Raw genomic sequence first — 19,098 nt, forward strand, 5'->3', positions numbered from 1 at the left:
TGTGAGGCTCCTGAGGTTACACTGAAAGTCGAGCCCGAGTAAGAGTGGGGCGCAGAGGTCGGGGAGTACGTACAGCTGGAAATTAGAGTAGCTGGCACCCTGTATTGTTAGGGTTGCAACGGTGCGCCCTTGTATTTGGACCGAGTGTGAACCCGAGGCGAGGGAGATAGTTTGCCATGTGGGGAAGATAGGGAGCGAACAGGGTCTTACCAGGTCAGGAAGTACGAAGCTCTCGGTACTCCCGGAGTCGAAGAGGCAAGGTGTGTTGCATCCGTTGACTTGATTGGACATCATCGAGCTGCTTTGGTGCTTCGGACGTGACTGGTCCAAAGTGACTGCGTTGAGTTGCAGGTAGTCGGTGGCTCGATCAGCAGTGCTGGAGTGTCCCCGTGATGACTATCCGCGGAGGTCGCAGTTGTCGAGGTGAACTTCGAGTGATGGCCACGATGGCGGCTCCCGTTGATCGCACGTGGTGGGCGGTGAGGAAGATGGCACCCAAGATGGCGGCCCCCATGACTCACACATGGCCGGCCGTGTGGGGGAGGATTACCAAAATGGCAGCCCCCATGAGTCGCACATGTCGGGCGGAGGCGGAATCGGCAGACACGCTGCAACATTGCGGGCTCTGCGGGCCTGCGAGTTGGGGGAGCGATTACTCTGGACTGCGGGGGAGTTAGAGGGTTTTAATTTCGACAGGCATACTTTGGCCTAATGTGCTTTTCAACCGCAGCTGCTGCAGGCCACTGCCCACTGCACCACCCGCTTCTGCTTGTCCCAGGACAGGACCGTCTCCTTCACACTGTACCTACGGAAGCACAGTCACTACCCTTGGCGGCTCACTCGCCTTTGGTACAGGCCTCCACGACTGATGAGCCCGATCCAGTTCATATCAGGAGGGATCCTCCCCCTCCCCTAATAGTTTCACCAGCATAGCGGCAAAATATTCAGTTGGCCTCGGCCCTTCAACTCCTTCAGGCAGCCCCACAATCCTCAAATTCTGTCGCCTGGATTTGTTTTCCAGGTCTTCCATTTTCCCTTGCAGATCCTTGTTAATTTCCATCACCTTCCCCATCGAGGTAAGTTGATCACTGTGCTGCAAAAACGTCTCCTCCACTTCCTTCAGCACCTCACCTTGCGCCCGCACCTCCGCCACTGCACCCGTCACTGCCGTCGTCACCGGGGAAATCGCCTCCTCCACCAGCACACTCAGAGCCTCCCTCATCTCCTTCCTCATGGCCTCCAAGTGTTTTGTAAACTGCCTTTCGAATTCTGCAGCCATCACCTTGGTTATCTCTTCAGCCGAAGGCAATGCAGCCGCCCCTGGTGCTCCAGCCTCCTTTTTCCTTGGTGATCCTGTGGTGACCTCTCCATTCCTGACGGACCCTCAGCTGTCTTTTTAACGGCCGTCTTCTTGCTAATCCTGGACATCCTCTTCCGCTGTGCCTCCTGTGTGGCTTCTGTGTGCCTTCTGCCTGCTTTTATGTGTCCATGGAGCGGGCTTAAAGCCCCGAAAATGCTGTTCCCGAGCGGGAGCCCTCAGTTGCATGGCTGCCTCCCGCCCGCCGTCACCGGAAGTCCTCGCTGGAGGGGCTTGGGGTGAAGGTCAGCTTCTCAATCCTGTACCTCGGCGTGTTGGGCAACCCGCTGGAGTTCTTAGCCCTGGAAAAGGTGAAATTAGCTGTAAAGGAGCGAGTAATAGGTTTTACAATAGTTGGCATTTTGTTCATTTTGCATTTTGGAGAGTTCGTTACCGTTGACTGCTGAGGGAGGAGGTATGGGTGGGTGGGGGATTCTAATGTGTTGGCTGGGTTTTGTCACTGTTGTATTTTGTAAAAATGTTAAAAATTTAGAATCAAAATACTTTTTAAAAAAAAGTTGATATAAAGTGGTGGGTATGCCTAACATTGTGAACCAGTTTGAAGTTTGAGAAAATCAAATGCTTTATGGGTGGCATGGTAGCAATGGTTGGTGGCAACTGCTGCCTCACAGTGCCAGGGACCTGGGTTCAATTCTGGCCTTGGTTGACTACGGAGTTTGCACTTCTCCCCGTGTCTGTGTGGGTTTCCTCCGGTGCTCCAGTTTCCTCCCACAGCCACAAACATGTGCAGGTTTGGTGGACTGACCATGATAAATTGCCCTTTAGTGTTCGGTGTGCTTACTGGTATACGGGGATAGGTCGGGGGAGTGGGCCTAGGTAGGCTGCTCGTTCAGAAGGTCGGTGCAGACTCGATGGGTTGAATGGCCTCTCTGCACTGTCGGGATTCGAGTATTCTGTTTATCAAAATTCATATAACAGTGCAGAAGGAAGCCATTCGGCCCATTGGATCTGAACCGGCTCTTGGAAAGAGCACCCTACTCAAGCCCACACCCCCACCCTCTCGCCATATCCCAGTAACCCCACCCAACACTAAGGGCAATTTTGGACATGAAGGGCAATTTAGCATGGCCAATCCACCTAACCCGCACATCTTTGGACTATGGAAGGAGACCGGAGCACCCGGAGGAAACCCACGCAGACACAGGGAGAACGTCCAGACGCCGCACAGACAGTGACCCAAGCCAGGAATCGAACCTGGGACCCTGGAGCTGTGACGCAATTGTGCTAACACTATGCTACCGTGCAGCCCAATTAATGAAGTATATTGAATATATTAACTGTTGAAGTTCTTGGACTTTACAAAGCCCCATGAGTAAATAAAAGATTTATTCTGGCTCGATTATTTTTACACCACACCATGATTTACTATTTCCCCAAGCAGCATTTACTATTTCCCCACATTGCAATCCAGACAGACCAGATCTCAACGCAAATCACCCGCACATGCGCAGACCTAATCAGAATACCGTTCCTTTTACGTAATCGCTACTTCGCCATCAGGCATGCGCAATGCATCGCACCCGGAAGAAATCAGTTCCGCATGGTGTTGCGTCAGTAGAGCTGCTCCCTTCCTGGTTTGGCGATGGGCGATTCCCCCACTTCGGACCCGATGGATCTGAGGCCTTCTCGCCCAGTTTCTTCCACCCCTGCTCCCTCGCCTTCTCCCAGCCTTACCCCACCTTTTCCTCCTACGTCCTCTAACCCAATTCCTCCATCTACCTCCCCCTCTAGCCCGAGCGTCAGTGTTTCCCCTTCACTCCGCTCCGACTCTCCCTTCCCCCACACATCGAACAAGGACTTTGCACAGGTGAGTAACAGTTCGCTGCAACCGAGGGACTGGGTCCAGAGCAGAGGATGGGGGGAATGGCCTCCCCTGCAATGCTAACCAGGCCATTGTTTCTCAACGAGTTTGAGAAACAGAGTGGCCTAAAGGTGGATGGGGACAGAAGAGCCTCCTCGGTTGTAGTGGGCTCAGCTTAGTGTGTGCGCAGTGTGCTTTTTTGTCGTTCATGGGATGTGGGCGTTGCAGACTGTGCCACCGTTATTGCCCATCTCTAATTGCCCTTGAGGGCCATGATGTGGAGATGCTGGCGTTGGACTGGGGTGAGCACAGTAAAAAGTCTTACAACACCAGGTTAAAGTCCAGTAAGAAGTCTTACGACACCAGGTTAAAGTCCAACAGGGAAACCTGAGGAAGGAGCTGTGCTCCGAAAGCTCGTGTTTGAATCAAACCTGTTGGACTTTAACCTGGTGTTGTAAGACTTCTTACTGTGCTCGCCCCAGTCCAACGCCGGCATCTCCACATCAAGGTTAAAGTCCAACAGGTTTGTTTCAAACACGAGCTTTCAGAGCACTACTTCTTCCTCAGGTGCCCTTGAAGGGGCAGTTAAGAGTCAAGTACGTTGCTGTAGGTCTGGAGTCACATGCAGGCCAGACCGGGTAAGGATGGCAGATTTCCTTCCCTAAAGGATATTAGTGAACCAGATAGGTTTTTCCAACAACCGACAATGGCTTCATGGTCATCGTGAGACTTTTAATTCCTGATTTTTATTTAATTCAAATTTCACCATCTGTAGTGGCAGTATTTGAGCCTGGGTCCCCAGAGCAATTATTCTGCATCAGCTTCCCTAGTTCCATTGGCTGCATGTGTGTGGCATATGAATCTGTAGAAAAATGCTCCTTTCTGCCTTGCTGATCTTTCCAGAAAACACAAGGCATTGCACTTCACGGACAATCGTTGAAAAGAGGTTCTATTCAGCATCAGTGGAAGCATCATTACTGTTCCTCTGATACTTGCAGAGCAAGAGGACCTACAACAACACGTAGGTGACCAAAGTGGGGAACAGATATATGTAATCCCTGAGAGGCTGAACTGGAGCTGACACAGGAATAAGGCAGTGCTCTGTGATAGATAGCGAGTTCAGAGTGGTGGCTGTGAAGAGTGGTGGCTGTGAAGAGTGGTGGCTGTGAAGAGTGGTGGCTGTGAAGAGTGGTGGCTGTGAAGAGTGGTGGCTGTGAAGAGTGGTGGCTGTGAAGAGTGGTGGCTGTGAAGAGTGGTGGCTGTGAAGAGTGGTGGCTGTGAAGAGTGGTGGCTGTGAAGAGTGGTGGCTGTGAAGAGTGGTGGCTGTGAAGAGTGGTGGCTGTGAAGAGTGGTGGCTGTGAAGAGTGGTGGCTGTGAAGAGTGGTGGCTGTGAAGAGTGGTGGCTGTGAAGAGTGGTGGCTGTGAAGAGTGGTGGCTGTGAAGAGTGGTGGCTGTGAAGAGTGGTGGCTGTGAAGAGTGGTGGCTGTGAAGAGTGGTGGCTGTGAAGAGTGGTGGCTGTGAAGAGTGGTGGCTGTGAAGAGTGGTGGCTGTGAAGAGTGGTGGCTGTGAAGAGTGGTGGCTGTGAAGAGTGGTGGCTGTGAAGAGTGGTGGCTGTGAAGAGTGGTGGCTGTGAAGAGTGGTGGCTGTGAAGAGTGATGAAGTTATGTGATCTCGTGACAATTGCACTAATGGTGGTGTGGTTGGCTCATGGGGAGGTTTTCAACCATTTTTTTTTATTAAATTTAGTGTACCCAATCATTTTTCCAATTAAGGGGCAATTTAGAGTGACCAATCCACCTAGCTTGCACATCTTTGGGTTGTGGGGGCGAAACCCACGCAGACACGGGGAGAATGTGCAAACTCCACACAGACAGTGACCCAGGGCCGGGATTCGAACCTGGGACCTCAGCGCCGTGAGGCCGCAGTGCTAACCCACTGCGCCACCGTGCTGCCCTGTTTTCAACCATCATGCAATGTATAAATGCAAATTACTGCAGAGGCTAAAATCCGAAACAAACAACATGCTGGGCATTTCGAGTCAGGATCATTCTTTGTCAAAGTAATTGTGTTTGGGTTTCTTTTGCAGTTTTAACTGTTGTAGAGACTTGGGTGCAGCTTTTGTATCTGAGAATGAAAGTGCAACTTCTGAGTGTGCAGTGTAAACTCCTCCAGTTGCAGTGCCCGCACAGAGAAGGCACAGAGTACTGTTGCAGGAGTCTCTTACTTGTCCTATCCCAGAGGACACCCACCATAGTCATTGTGAGCCATGGGTCAATGAAAACACTAGCACCAATCAAATTATAGGGTAAGCAGGGAAGAGGAGCCGAAGGGGACCGCAACAACACAATACCAAGGCACAAATACAGTACAGTTGTGGTAGCCCATCACTGGAGGCTCAAAGTTAGGGGCTCAATATCTGTATATATGTCATTTTGCATGAATGTCTGTTTAATTTTCTTCTGTATTCCCATTTTATAAATTGCTCTTGATGTTTGTGTGACGCCCTTTGCAGTGTTATAAATAAATCCAAAATCAGTAAAAAATATATATTTAAAAATCTTGCATCACTGCAATTCCTTTTGTTTCCATTACATTTTTCACTTTTTAAAATCAATTTTTCTCGATCTTCTGAAAATTCAGGCAGATGAGAAGATTGAGGTTGCGCTTCAGAAACTTCATCAGAAAAAGCAGAGACAACATGCTATGAAACACAGCCAAAGTGGTACGTTACATGCAGGATTCCTTAAGTGTGAAGCTGTGTTTTTATTGTTCGTGTTGGAATATTTATTAAAATGTAATAGTAATGGGGAATGAAACATTTATTCCTTAGGCAAAAAATGCATAATCTTTTATTGTCACAAGCAGGCTTACATTAACACTGCAATTAAGTTACTGTGAAAATCTCCCAGTTGCCACACTCCGGCGGCTGTTTGGGTACAGAGAGAGAGAGAATTCAGACTATCCAATTCACCTAACGAGGACGTCTTTCGGGACTTGTGGGAGGAAACCCGGAGCACCCAGAGCAGAAATGGGGAGAACGTGCAGATTCTGCACAGACAGTGACCCAAGCTGGGAATTGAACCCAGGTCCCTGGCGCTGTGAAACAACAGTGCTACCCACTGTACTAACTGTGCCGTCCCTGTGGACTGTTTTTGGAACGTGCAAAGTGAAACTGAGAAGTTTGTTTTGACGTGGGTGTGGGGAATTGGATTTCTCTGAGCTCACTTTTGGGCAAGGAATCGGTACTTGGGCTGGGATGGAGATGAGAGCTAGGTGGAGATGAGAGCTAACTGACCACAAAAGGTAAATTGGAGATAACTGGGTTTGGAGTTACAGCTTGTCATACAGAGTTACAACTCTTGTTGTGTTCCGAAGAAAGAGTCGAAAGTCCTGGTATTGAAATCAGGCAGAGTTCTCGGTGATGGTTTTGTTGCCTTTTTACCCTTTATGTGAACCACAAGCTGTTTCTTAGATTGACTAAATGACCACACAACCAGTATGTAGCTCAAAAACAGAGTTTATTAATAACACAAGACTTGTATCTCTATGCAATAATACATGTGTCTCCACACTAAACTACAACGAAGATGACCTTTGCTTAACTTCGAGTGACCAGCACTGTGCGTGATAAGGCCTTTAACTGGGTCCACGTGGTCGGTTGGAAGTTGTTGGGTTCGTCTCAGCTGGACTCATCCTTCAGGAATGGTCGTGGATCCTTGAACATGGTTGTTATGCTACATGGTTGTTATGTGTTGGTCGCACACAGGCCAGTCCCAAAAGAGACCGATCGCGAGTGCGCAGGGCTTTTTATCCTTCGTCTCTTTCGCGCCCTTTTGGGCGGCCCTTACTCCAGACCCAATGGATTGATAGGGTTTCGATCACCCTCATCGATCTTAGCCAATTAGGGGGCGGATACCTCAATGGCTGGGAGGTTCCTAGCTATTATTGTCCCAGGCACGTAGGCCTTTCCAAATAAGGGGGGGCGGGGTGGCGCCGGTTAGTGTGCTGTCGTTGATGGTCCTTAATGCAAATGCTATTGTCTTGCGGAAAATGGTGATTGATTCTTAATGGATGCAAGTTTCAGTCAAGTCTGGTTTCTTTGCACAATGCACAGAGGCTCTGTACCTGTCTTGTGTCACAAATTGACCACAATTCCCATGGTCCTTTGCAGGTGACCATTTTACATCGCTACAGTTTCTGTTCAGGGTGAGCGTTCAGCAATAAAATTGTGAAACTATGAATGGGAGAAAGGATGAAGTCACAGGCAGCTGGGACACAAAACCAAAAAGGCTGCTTTGGGGAACCAAGCAGTGATGGATCGTGAAAGGTTTGCTGTGCCTTTTGGGGTACCTGTGGAAATTGGGTATGATAAGACTGCTGCCTGAAGGGATTTTGGTCAGATCTCCTGTATGAATAAAGGAACTGAATCTTTTCTTGGGGCATGAGAGCTGTGGATCTCGGTCATTGAGAATTCTAAATACTGAAGACACAATTCATTTCGACCTATCTTTCTATCAGCCACTGAAATTTACTGTTTTATTGAAATATAGTTTGTCGGTTAAATTCATTTTTCAATTTTCATTTGATCGTTGCAGTAAATGGTTTAAGTGAAATCCGGTCCATCAGTTTGTTGGGGGAGTTTGGGGAATTTGTCTATTGCCCTCCATGAGGGTCGGAGCAATACTTTATTTATTCACAGCTATGTATCGAATCAGTAAAATAATTTTACAAAATTAATTTAAATGTGCAAAATCTGATGGTTCAAAGTATGGAAGTATCAGTCACTGTACTAGTAAACTGTTTTACAGTTGTTGATCTTGCTGTGTTGAGATGGCTGGTGTCGGGTGTGATGACAATTTGTGTCCCAGTGCTAAGAATGGAAAAAATCAATTGGTCACTTGCCCCTCCCGAGCCCGTCTGAAACAGGAGCTTGTGTCATGAATCATAGAATCATAGAATTTACAGTGCAGAGGGAGGCCATTCAGCCCATTGAGTCTGCACCGGCCCTTGGAAAGAGCACCCCACCCAAGCCCACGCCTCCACCCTATCCCCGTATCCAGCAACTTCACCTCACCTTTTTGGACACGAAGGGGCAATTTAGCATGGCCAATCCACCTAACAAGTTCATCTTTGGACTATGGGAGGAAACTGGAGCATCTAGAGGAAACCCACACAAACACGGAGAGAACGTGCAGACTCCGCACAGAGAGGGGCAAAGCCAGGAATTGAATCTGGTACCCTGGAGCTGTGAAGCAATTGTGTGAGCAACTGTGCTATCGTACTGCACAGTGACAACTGGAGAGAGTTTGCATTCGGGAACCTGTTAATTGTCAGCATTTACAATCTTCACTCCCAGATCACAGAATTGCAGTTGGATAAGATGCCAGAGGGCTGCAGGTATTGTATTTGAGTGAATAACTTTAAGATTAATGTGTTTTATAAGGATAACACCCGGGAGAATGTGCAAACTCCACACGGACAGTGACCCGGGGCCGGGATCGAACCCGGGTCCTCTGTGCCGTGAGGCAACAGTGCTAACCACTGCATCACCGTGACACCCCGGCTTCTATTTAAAATAAACAACACAGTGAAGCTTGTGTTTTGTTGGCTAATATATGTTTTGTTTGTATATGCGTATTCCACAACATTGAGAGATTAAAATGGAAATGCTGGTGACATGTGGGCTGATCAGCAACTCAAGAGAATGGGCATGCTATGACTTTTATGATATACATTGAAACATAGGAAATAGAAGCAGAAGGAGATCATTCGGCCTGCTCTGCCATTTATTATGATCATGGCTGATCATCAAGTTCAATACCCTGATCTCCCCCCCTCCCCCCACCCCACACACACACACCAATATCCCTTTTGCCCTAAGAGCTATATAAAATTCCTTCTTGAAAGCACACAATGCTTTGGCATCGACTACTTGTTGTGGTCGCAAACTCCACAGATTCACCACTCTCGTAGTGATTAAACTTCTCCTCATCGCAGTCCGAAAAGGTTTACCCCTTATCCTCAATCTATGACCCCCACAATCGGGAACATTCTTTCTGAATCTACCCTGTATAATCCTGATAGAATTTTGTGTTTCTACGAGATCACCTCTTAGTCTTCTAAACCCCAATCAATATAATCCTAACCGATTTAGTCTCTCTTCATGTGGCTGTCCTCCATCCCAGGAATCAGCCTGGTAAATCTTTGCTGCACTCCCTCCATGGCAATAACATCCTTCCTCCGATAAGGGCAACAAAACTGCACACACTACTCCAGGTGTGGCCTCACCAATACCCGATACAATTGCAGAAAATCATCCCTCCTGCTATACTCAAATTTCTCGCTATGAAGGCCAACATACTATTTGCCTTCTTTACTGCCTGCTGTACCTGTCTGCTTACTTGCAGCGACTGATGCACAAGGACATTAAGGTCTCGCTGAGTATCCGCCTCTCTGAATTCAAATAATAATCTGCCTTCCTATTTTTGCTACCGTAACACAGAGCCTCACATTTATCCACATTATACTGCACCTGCCATGCATGTGCCCACTCACTCAGCCTGTCCAAATCCCCCTGAAACATCTCTGCAGCCTCCTCACAGCTCATCCTCCCACCCACTAAAATTCAAATCGGTGTTATGCTTATTTTTGTGTGAAATTCGCTTTCCACAATTGCACAGAAACAATCCTGTGCAACAATTTGTGCTAAATCGTGTAACTGTTTTTACTGAATTTCCTCAAGAATTGTACATTTAATTAGCAATATTTAAATAGCTCTTTGAATAAAAAGCTTTAAAATCTAAAGGACAAATAAGCTCAGTGAGATCAGACAGTGTGTAACCCGGGATGGATGGAGCCAGTGAGATCAGACAGTGTGTAACCCGGGGAGGATGGAGCCAGTGAGATCAGACAGTGTGTAACCCGGGGAGGATGGAGCCAGTGAGATCAGACAGCGTGTAACCCGGGGAGGATGGAGCCAGTGAGATCAGACAGTGTGTAACCCGGGGAGGATGGAGCCAGTGAGATCAGACAGTGTGTAACCCGGGGAGGATGGAGCCAGTGAGATCAGACAGTGTGTAACCCGGGAAGGATGGAGCCAGTGAGATCAGACAGTGTGTAACCCGGGGAGGATGGAGCCAGTGAGATCAGACAGTGTGTAACCCGGGGAGGATGGAGCCAGTGAGATCAGACAGTGTGTAACCCGGGGAGGATGGAGCCAGTGAGATCAGACAGTGTGTAACCCGGGAAGGATGGAGCCAGTGAGATCAGACAGTGTGTAACCTGGGGAGGATGGAGCCAGTGAGATCAGACAGTGTGTAACCCGGGGAGGATGGAGCCAGTGAGATCAGACAGTGTGTAACCCGGGGAGGATGGAGTCAGTGTCAGACAGTGTGTAACCCGGGGAGGATGGAGCCAGTGAGATCAGACAGTGTGTAACCCGGGTAGGATGGAGCCAGTGAGATCAGACAGTGTGTAACCCGGGGAGGATGGAGCCAGTGAGATCAGACAGTGTGTAACCCGGGGAGGATGGAGCCAGTGAGATCAGACAGTGTGTAACCCGGGGAGGATGGAGCCAGTGAGATCAGACAGTGTGTAACCGGGGGGAGGATGGAGCCAGTGAGATCAGACAGTGTGTAACCCGGGGAGGACGGAGCCAGTGAGATCAGACAGTGTGTAACCCGGGGAGGATGGAGCCAGTGAGATCAGAGTGTAACCCGGGGAGGATGGAGCCAGTGAGATCAGACAGTGTGTAACCCGGGGAGGATGGAGGCAGTGAGATCAGACAGTGTGTAACCCGGGGAGGAAGGAGCCAGTGAGATCAGACAGTGTGTAACCCGGGGAGGATGGAGCCAGTGAGATCAGACAGTGTGTAACCCGGGGAGGATGGAGCCAGTGAGATCAGACAGTGTGTAACCCGGGGAGGATGGAGTCAGTGAGATCAGACAGTGTAACCCGGGGAGGATGGAGCCAGTGAGATCAGACAGTGTGTAACCTGGGGAGGATGGAGCCAGTGAGATCAGACAGTGTGTAACCCGGTGAGGATGGAGCCAGTGAGATCAGACAGTGTGTAACCCGGGGAGCATGGAGCCAGTGAGATCAGACAGTGTGTAACCCGGGGAGGATGGAGCCAATGAGATCAGACAGTGTGTAACCCGGGGAGGAAGGAGCCAGTGAGATCAGACAGTGTGTAACCCGGGGAGCATGGAGCCAGTGAGATCAGACTGTGTAACCCGGGGAAGGTGTACCTAGTCGGTGGATGTGGGTTGTGGGTCGTGCTGGGGTTGTACAACAGCTGTCAAATATACCACTGATATCACCATGGCATCTATGAGATTGTAATATTCTGAGAGATATCCTAAAGTCACTTCACTTGAACTTCTCGTTCTCATTTTAATACTTACATCTTGCCCTCCTATTGATATTACTTATTACAGAGTATCAGAATCTGGGAATGCCTGTCAATATCATGGCTGGAGGTTCAAATGAAGGAGCAGATCCAACATCAAAACGAATGAGAATGGACACAGGTAGGTTCAGAAAACACTTCAAAATATAACGTCTGTCCTGTTAGAGAGACCATGTCTTGTGCAATAAATCTGCATCTCGCACAGGAAGAGGGAACAATACAGGGACTGAATGGCAAGAGGGAAGTGAGTGACTATCTAGGGGGTCATCACAAGTGCAGGAAGCCCCTGTGTTCTGAAACTGTCCAATAGATACCTGGTATTGGGGACTGTAAGGTGGACTGAGACAGTGACTCGGAGAAGGGTCTTCCTGAGCAACAGTGTGACACCGGAGACCACCTCTAGTGGGTTGGGGTTACGAGGCTGGTGGGCCACAAGAGTAGGAGAGTGAGATTCTATGGTCAGTGGAATAGACATTCTTTTACAGCCCTAAGAAAGTGACAGATAGTAGATTACCTCCCTGGTGTCAGAGGGAAGAACATTCTGGAATTGGTGGAACCATCTCGGAGAAGGAGCAGAGACTGGGGGATATCCATGTTCAAAAGTAGTAACACAGAAATATATTGATAGTAGGAATGTTAAAATGGAAGCACGAGTGAAAAACAGACCACGGATTTGTGATATTTGGATTGTTTTGTTCTGGGCCAATGAAGGAGGAAAATGTGAGGCTCGTTAATGTGCAGCTGCAATGTTGGAGAAGGAGGGAGAGCTTCTCATTCTTGGGTTTAGGAGGAAGGGTTGGAACGGCCGTGATATGAATCCAGGAAGAATAATGGTTTTACAGGAAAGATAAATGGAAAAGTGAAAACGAAAAATTCATACGAACATATGAAGTAAGATAGTAGATCATTCGCCCCCTCGAGCCTGCTCTGCAATTCAGTAAGATCATTGCTGATATATTTGTGTTGAATTTCATGTTCCCATCTATCCTCACTAATGTTTGATTCCTTTATCTAACTCTATGTACCTCCACCTTAAAAATATTCAATCACTCCGCTTCCACGTCATTTTGATGCGGAGAGTTACAGAGTCGCACAACGCTCAGGAAAAAAGTTCTCCTCTTGTCCGAAAAGGGCAACCCCTGATAAAACTATACCCCTAGTTCTGGAAATATTCTTTCCATGACCACCTTGTTCATACCATTCAGGATCATCTTCATTTCAACCATGTCGACCCATGCTCTTCTAAACAGGGAAACTAACCTGTGTACCTAACCTTTCCTCCTCCGACAGCCTGCACATTCCAAGTGTCGCCTCTGAACCACCTCCAATGTATTTGCATCTTCCCTTTAAGGAGACCAAAGCTGCACACACAATATGGCTACCAGAGCAGATCAAGGGCTCGGAATCCTGTGGGTAGTATCTCACCTGACTCCCCAAAGCCTGTCCACCATCTGCAAGGCATAGGTTAGGAGTGTGATGGAATACGCTCCACTAGCCTGCATGCGTGCAGCTCCAACAACGCACAAGAAGCTCTACACCATCCAGCCAGCTTGATTGGCACCCCTTCCACAAAATTTCACTCCTCCACCACAGACGCACAGTTGCAGTGTGCCATCTACAAGATGCACTGTAGAAACTCACCAAGGCTTCTTCGGCAGCACCTTCCAAATCCATGACCACTACCATCTCCAAGGACAGGGGCAGCAGATTCCTGGATCACTACGACCTTGAGGTTCCTCTCCAAGTCACTCACCATCCTGACTTGGAAATATATTGTCGCTCCTTCACTGTTGCTGGGTCAAAATCCTGGAACTCCCTCCCTAACAGCACTGTGAGCGCACCTACTCTACATTGTTGCTACCACAATGTGTCTTAATCCATATTCAGAGGACTAATGACCGCTAGTTTACCTGTTTAAATCAAACAGTATTTATTCGCATTCATACAATGTTAGTTACACAATCACACCATCAACATAAGTTACTCTACAGAGTACTACAAGTTCCGAACAGTACTGTGGGTGGACCTACTCTACATGGACTGCAGTGGTTCAAGAAGGCAGCTGACCGCCACCTTCTTGAGGGCAATTAGGGATGGGCAAAAAATGCTGGCCAAGCCAGTGAAGCCCACGTCCCGGAAAAATGAACACATTTTCAAAAAATATTCAAGATGTGGTTTCACTGCCTGAAACATAACATCCTTACTTTTATGTTCAATTCCCCTCGTTAAAAAAAGGAAAGCGTTCCACTAATTTTTTTTCTTATTTGCTGTACCTGCAGATTAATTCCTTGTGACTCCTGCACTTGGACACCCTCTGCAACTTGGAATTCTGCAGCCATTCTCCATTTAAGTAATTGTCGGACTTTTATTCTTCCTGCCAAAGCAAACAACCTCATATTTTCCTTCACTGTTACTGGATAGAAGCCCTGGAAATACATTCGCAGAAGTACAGAGTATATATGTACCAGATACATTGCAGCATTTCAAGAAGGCGTCTCACCACCTTTTCAATGGCAATTAAGGATAGGTAACAAATTCTGGCCCTGCCAAAACCTGCTCATCCAGCGAACGATTAAACAAACTGATCATAAATTTGAAATTGATACCCTCGATAACCATTTATATGAAGGGATTTGGGGCAATGGTGGTTATATTAGTACGGTCGACAATGCTATCGCAATGTTTTTGGGTTCCCAGAAAGTGTTTGATAATGTGGCTCAGAGGAGGATTCAGTCGCCTCCTGTAAGAGGAAGTGTACCATCATGGATGGAAAGTTAATGATGTGTTTGGTTTTCTCCATTTGTGTTCACAGATCTGAACTCTGTATTCACTGAGTTCTTGATAAAGTCCGATGATTACCAATTGTTCAAGTTGATGAAATTCTACTGGGACAGATTAGAACAGGCAATTGAAGAAGGGGTGGCTGGAATCAGCATGTTGTTGACAGACAAGTCGGTTTTCAGTGCACAAGAATATCAGGTAAGTGGGAGGGGCAAAGAAAGACTTTGAAGTATTTAACATTGGAGAATTTGCAGGATATATTAACAATGGATGATAAAAGACCAGATTCTACCTTGATAATAATCTTTATTGTCACAAGTAGGCTTACATTAACACCGTAATGAAATTGCTGTGAAAAGCCCCTAGTCTCCACATTCTGGCGCCTGCTCGTATACACGGAGGGAGAATTCAGAATGTTCAAATTTCCTAACAAACACGTCTTTTGGGACTTGTGGGAGGAAACCTGTTCTTTGGCACCTCACCTGTAGTCAGAGAGGATTTGAAGATTAGCATCAGAGCCCCTGAAATCTGACTTCTCACACAGCAGCCCAACTTTTAAACCAACTAAAACTGCTAATACCTCCCTCCCAATGCAGATTTGTTGTTGTTTCGGGTGGCGACCTCCCCATTTCAAGTATCTGGGGGTGCAGGCGGTGCGTGATTGGGCCCGGCTCCGGAAATTGAACTTCACGAGCCTGATGGGTAGGGTCAAGGTGGATTTGCAGAGGTGGAATAGCCTTCCTTTGTCATTGGCCGTCCAGGTTCAAACGCAATGAATATTTTACCAGAATTTAAATTTTTATTCCAATACCCGCCAGTGTTTTTGTCAAAGGCATTTTTTCTTAGGGTAGAGCAATTGATTACCTTGTTTATTTGGGTGGGCAAGGTTGCCAGAATTTGGAAAGCCGTGCTTGAGAGAGGAAGGCAGTCGGGTGGTTTTTCTCTGCCAAATTTGATTTATTACCACTGGGCAGCGAACACTGGGCTGGTACAGGGTCCAAGAGGAAATTTTGGTTACGGTGGAGTCTGGTTCATGTCGGGGGCCGAGGTTGTAAGCACTGGTCATGAAGCTACTCCTGTTCTCCCCAGTGAAATACTCGGGCATTCCGTAGGTGGTAACGACTCAAGATTGGAGAGAATTTCAGCAGCATTATAAACTAGGGGCAGTGTCTAAGATGATGCTGATTTATGCAAAACGTCTGTTTGAACCAGCTGGATTAGATGGCATGTTCCAGGGTTGGGAGAACAAGGGGATCGTAGGAATGAGGGATTTATTCCTGGAGGGGCAGTTCACGAGTTTGGAGGAGTTAACCGAGAAGTTTGAGATCTCAAGGTCCGAAGCTTTCCGGTATGTGCAGGATTTTGCGAGGAAGATCTTTCCGACATTCCTAGTGATGCCGACTTCCTTGTTGTTAAAGAGTGTGCTGGCGGTGGCGGGCATGCAGGAGGGGGTACCTTGGGGATTTATGGAAGGATTCTGAAAGAGGTTATGGTGCCGCTGGAGGGGGTTAGGTTAAGTGGGAGGAGGAATTTGAATGGCACTGGACGAGGCTGTGAAGTGTTGAGCAAGGTGAATGCCACAAAGACATTTGCGAGATTAGGGTTGATTCAGTTAAACCCTGAATGTTGTTGAACCCTCAGTTAAAGGTGGTGAAAAGGGCGCATTTAATGAGGTCGAGGATGAGCCGGTTGTTTGAGAGAGTGGAGGACAAGTGGGAGGGGCCCGGCCAATAACGTTCATATGTTCTGGTCTTGTTCAGAGCTGGGGAGGTTTTGGGGCTCATTCTTCAGCATATAGGCAATCATGCAAATGGATGTGGAGCCCAATCCCCTCGGGCCATATCTGGGCTGTCAGGCCTGCTGGAGCTGTGTGGGCCGGTGGCCAAGCATTGATGAATGCTCATTGGTGGGTGCTGTTGGGAGGAGGTCAGCTTCTCTTCCCTGTGTCTCAGTATGGCTGGGAGACTTAATGGAGTTCCAATGCCTTGAAAAAGTTAAGTTTACCTCGAGAGGGGTTTTACAAAAGGTGGCACCCGTTCATTCTGTATTTCAAAAAGTTGGCCACTGTCAGATGCTAGGTGGGGGGAGGAGGCGGGGGTAAGTAGAATTTTGGGGGGCACGGGGAGTTGTTTTGGGTCTTTTTTGTATTGGTTCTGTTTTGGTGGGGTGTGTTTTTTTTTAACTTAGTAAACTTAAAACTTGTATATATTTATGATTTCCAGTTTAATTATTTCACATTTACAGTTAATGACTGCAAAGAGATGTGAAGAGGATTTTCAGCCCATGTCCATTATGGATCAGAACCCAGCTCAGCGACAACTGCTTCTTATGCTCAAAACAAGGAGATCCCATCACTGCGCAGATCCTTTTCCTTCTCATTCTTAATGTTTATCTTTCATTCTGCTCAATATATTCATTCTTATTCTTTACAGAAAATCACTGAGCTTGTGGAGCAGGGAAACCGGGTGGACAGTTCCAAACTTCTCCTAAATCTGGTGATGGAGAAAGGATCTCTGGCCCGAAGGGTGATGTGGGAATCCTTTGTGAAAATGCGTCATGGGGTCCCAAAGCTGGATAAAATACTGAAAGTGATACAGGAACATGGTATGGTTAAATCACAGTGAATTTAGTTTGAGATTCAAACACTGCAGATATTCCTGTAATATTACACAGATTGATTGAAGCTAATTGATTTAAACAGGTTCTGATCCGTTTGGTTATATGGACATCGCACACGATTTATCCGAATTATCCAGTCACCTGAAAGGTAAGAAATGAAATGATATTTCAAACAATTTCATTTGAGATTTGGATGTATTGACTTTATTCAAGAGATTGTCAGATTGTGAGAATCAGAAAGTTAATAGCTGGGCAAATAGGGTTGAACATAATTCGGATACACATAGATTCATATAATTTCTCTCGTATTCTGTAAATGTGTGGCCATTGCATGTTTTCACTTCATCCAGCTGCGGATAACTATTATTTCTGAAATGTTTTTATACACCTAACAGAATTCCACTATCCCGTGAATCTTGATATAAATATCCTGTGTGTGTCAAATGCTCTGCGTGCACAGTAAATCTTAGGGCAGATGTTGAAGGTTCTCTGCACCTGAGAAATCATTCCCACCATAAACAAATCAAAACATTGAGCAGGAAAAACCCACATGGTCTAGAAAGTCAAACCAACTTTGCAAGGATTGGACCATTGGGGCTAAACACTTATTCCCACTGCTCCCTCCCACGTCTTGACCCTGCTGCCTTCAAGGGCCATGCTGTTGTATTCTATATTTCCCCGCGTCTTGACTGTGATAGAGAAATTCAAACAGCATTCATTAGATAAGCAAAACTGAACTTTATTCACTAATTAGAACTGCTAGCAGAAAATGGCTGATACTTGGAGTCGGAAGGCAGTCAGTACAAACTGCTGAGTCCGTCCCAAGTCTGCGATAGTACAGAAAAGAAGGCGATTCTTATACATTATAGGATCAAGATAACATGAATACAGCTTGGTCAGGAATTTGATCGAAAGTAAAACATAAGTAATAATCGTTACAATGGCGTCACCTTCTGACCTTTAGGGGACTTGAGTTTCATATCATTATCTTGTCTTTGTTTTAAGAAAGGGAAGAAGTTGTTTACATACAGGAAGAGACACTTGTTCAGCTTGTTATGTATTGAGACTACTAGTTCCAAGCCTTATCTAGACTCTCAGGACATGCTGTCTATGTGTATTATGAATCTGTGTCTTAGGTTAAATTCAATTGTACCAAGAAGACTTGACTAGTTTTCCCATCATGCCATTATTTGCTTCACACAATACTACACTCCCCCCTTTTGTCATATCATGACAACCAGCTAAATAGGTATATCCATGATTCGTTTGAAAATGCATTTACACAAGCAGGCAAGCAATCCTATCCCTAATAGCATTAGTAGAAGTAGAAAAAAGGCCTTAAAGATCCAATCAAATAATCCATGACCCAATCACCCTAGCCAACCCGGCGGGTTATAGTCGTAAAATTCACTGCCAATTTCCTGAATTTGAGCAGCCTGTTTCTTAATATGGTCGGCCAGGTTAGTGATATTTTCAGAGCCATCTGGAATGTAAGTACAGCACTCGTGGCCTATGATAGCGCACGTTCCTCCCTGCGAGGCTAACAGATAATCCAAAGCCAGTCGATTTTGTAATGCCACGGTCCGGACAGCCACTAGCTCAGCTGAGACCTCGGCCAGTGCTTGTCTAGTGTCCCTGGCTTCTGTTGCCGTTACGTTTGCCAGATGTTCCAATGCTGAGGCCATGTAGATCAGTTTGTTCATGCCTTGCCCGTTCCGTTTTAGAAATTGTTCTTTTTGCTCGCGAGTGGGAGTGCTTAAGGATGGGTCGGTGATGCATTTGGGGTATGACATATCCCAAATGCAGGATCCTGTCCAATCAATGGGGAGCCACGGATATGCTTTAGTGCTGCATATGAAATAGGTTCCATTGTAGGCTGTAAAATCATCAGCTGATGTCATCCAGGGGATTGTATTGGTAGGTTGCACCTACTTTGCCCCATTAACTTTCCTTTCCCTGTTTTATTAAAACATATGGAACCTTGAACATTATACGAGTGGGCAGTGAGGGAGGGTGGAGTTAAGAGGGTGGAGGGTGGATATAGGTAAGTTGATATGAAGCTGAAAATTTAGTCATGTCATAGCCAACAGATCTCCATATTTTCATATTCCC

General features: G+C 46.9%; 1 protein-coding gene across 2 annotated transcripts in view; it reads left to right on the forward strand.

Annotated features, from left to right (window-relative positions):
- Nucleotides 1–17,160, forward strand: part of LOC119967833 — a 141,470-nt gene extending 124,310 nt beyond the window's left edge. The window contains exons 1-6 of one of the 2 annotated variants that reach the window (XM_038800865.1): nt 2,905–3,185; nt 5,820–5,901; nt 11,615–11,707; nt 14,399–14,565; nt 16,800–16,971; nt 17,069–17,160. In XM_038800865.1, the coding sequence (XP_038656793.1) occupies nt 2,961–3,185; nt 5,820–5,901; nt 11,615–11,707; nt 14,399–14,565; nt 16,800–16,971; nt 17,069–17,145 (816 nt within the window). In that variant the 5' untranslated portion in view covers nt 2,905–2,960 and the 3' untranslated portion in view covers nt 17,146–17,160. Of the gene's footprint in view, nt 1–2,904; nt 3,186–5,819; nt 5,902–11,614; nt 11,708–14,398; nt 14,566–16,799; nt 16,972–17,068 lie in introns of those variants that run through there. The other variant, XM_038800866.1, reaches the window with a different exon arrangement.
- Nucleotides 17,161–19,098: the final 1,938 nt, after the last annotated feature.

This window comes from Scyliorhinus canicula, chromosome 6, assembly GCF_902713615.1.
Source record: "Scyliorhinus canicula chromosome 6, sScyCan1.1, whole genome shotgun sequence".
NCBI lineage: Eukaryota > Metazoa > Chordata > Chondrichthyes > Carcharhiniformes > Scyliorhinidae > Scyliorhinus > Scyliorhinus canicula.